This window comes from Electrona antarctica (assembly GCF_951216825.1).
Source record: "Electrona antarctica genome assembly, chromosome: 10".
Taxonomy (NCBI): domain Eukaryota; kingdom Metazoa; phylum Chordata; class Actinopteri; order Myctophiformes; family Myctophidae; genus Electrona; species Electrona antarctica.
The window spans coordinates 17484252-17485484 of NC_136791.1; the positions used below are offsets into that span (position 1 = coordinate 17484252).

Here is a 1233-nt window from a genome sequence, read left to right on the forward strand (position 1 = left end):
CCCCCCTCCCACCTAAATAGCCAGCCCATCCATAGCACCCACTGTGGCTGCCACATGAAATTATTGCTTAAAGCAAATGTTAAAAGTCCATAGACTTGGCTGCCAAAGCCAGATGTTGGAGGGGTTAGTGCCCCGGCCTCAACAATATAATTTAATGCAATGCACAGTTCACTTGTATCTCTTAGTTATCATCAAAGACCAAAGTCTCCCTTTCTTCCCTATGATTGGGCTCGGAGCCTGGCGAGCCGCTGAGACAGCTCATCCTGATCTGCAGAAGCCACAGTGCTGCTGATGGGGGCTGTCTGCCCCTGCGGCAGCTGAATGTTCAGATCTAATCCCGCCTCGTCGGCCATCTCTAGCATCAGTGACTCCACCTGATGCTGTGGCGTTGAAAGTGTCGTCGTGCTACTCATGGTGTCCTCCATGTGGGCCGTCTGAACATCCAGCGTCTCAAACTGACTTTCAAATCTTTCCATGAGACCCGAGATCTTTTCCAGGTTCATGCTCTTCAGCGTAGCGCCCATGCCCGTCACCACTCCCGCCATAGATCTCGTGACCTTGTTCATCGTCATTGCAGTTTGGACCCTTACTGTAACCGCATCGACTCGATGGCTCATTCGCAGATAGTTGAGTGACTGGGTCTTCTGTCTAATAGCATTCTCCGCGTGGATCCTGGCCACGTCGTCATTTCCTTTTTGGATTGCTTTCTTGATTTTGGCCTTCTCTGCTTTTTCCTCTTTTTCACATTTCTTTGAATTACGCTGAAGTTCTTTGGCAGCAAACTTCAGGTTGTAGAGCTGATTCTCCATATTCACCATTTTGAAAATAATACTGCTAACACTGAAAAAATACTGGAACACTGCTGTTATGTATTTGACGTCTTCCTAATAAGCTACCCGTAGCAAGCCGTTTTTAAAATATTGCATAGATTATGTATAATGTAGCTTTAATATGTTGCACAAATGATGTGCAAGGTCATAGAATAAAGACATTATATATAGTGTAGTGTGATGTCACCATGGACGTGTGATGTCACGTCCAAATATGGTGCCGCTATAAGAACGTTGCTATGGTGATTCATTTAAGTTCTTTGAGAAGGGGACATTTTATAAAGAGATCTCCATATATGGACATAAAAGGGACAGTCAAAGGACATGAGGGACCATGGGAACCAAAGGCAGACAGGTACAACGGGTACTCTAACAGAGCCCCCAACACTATGAATCGGACATA

At 45.7% G+C, this 1233-nt stretch overlaps 1 protein-coding gene across 1 annotated transcript; it reads right to left on the minus strand.

Annotated features, from left to right (window-relative positions):
• Window positions 1–218: 218 nt before the first annotated feature.
• On the minus strand, window positions 219–818 carry LOC306930739 (charged multivesicular body protein 1b-like; the record flags this gene model as incomplete). Its single annotated transcript, XM_079511834.1, has 1 exon — window positions 219–818. The coding sequence occupies one exon, from the start codon at window positions 816–818 to the stop codon at window positions 219–221; it is 600 nt and encodes a 199-aa protein (XP_079367960.1).
• Between the last annotated feature and the right edge of the window lie 415 nt (window positions 819–1233).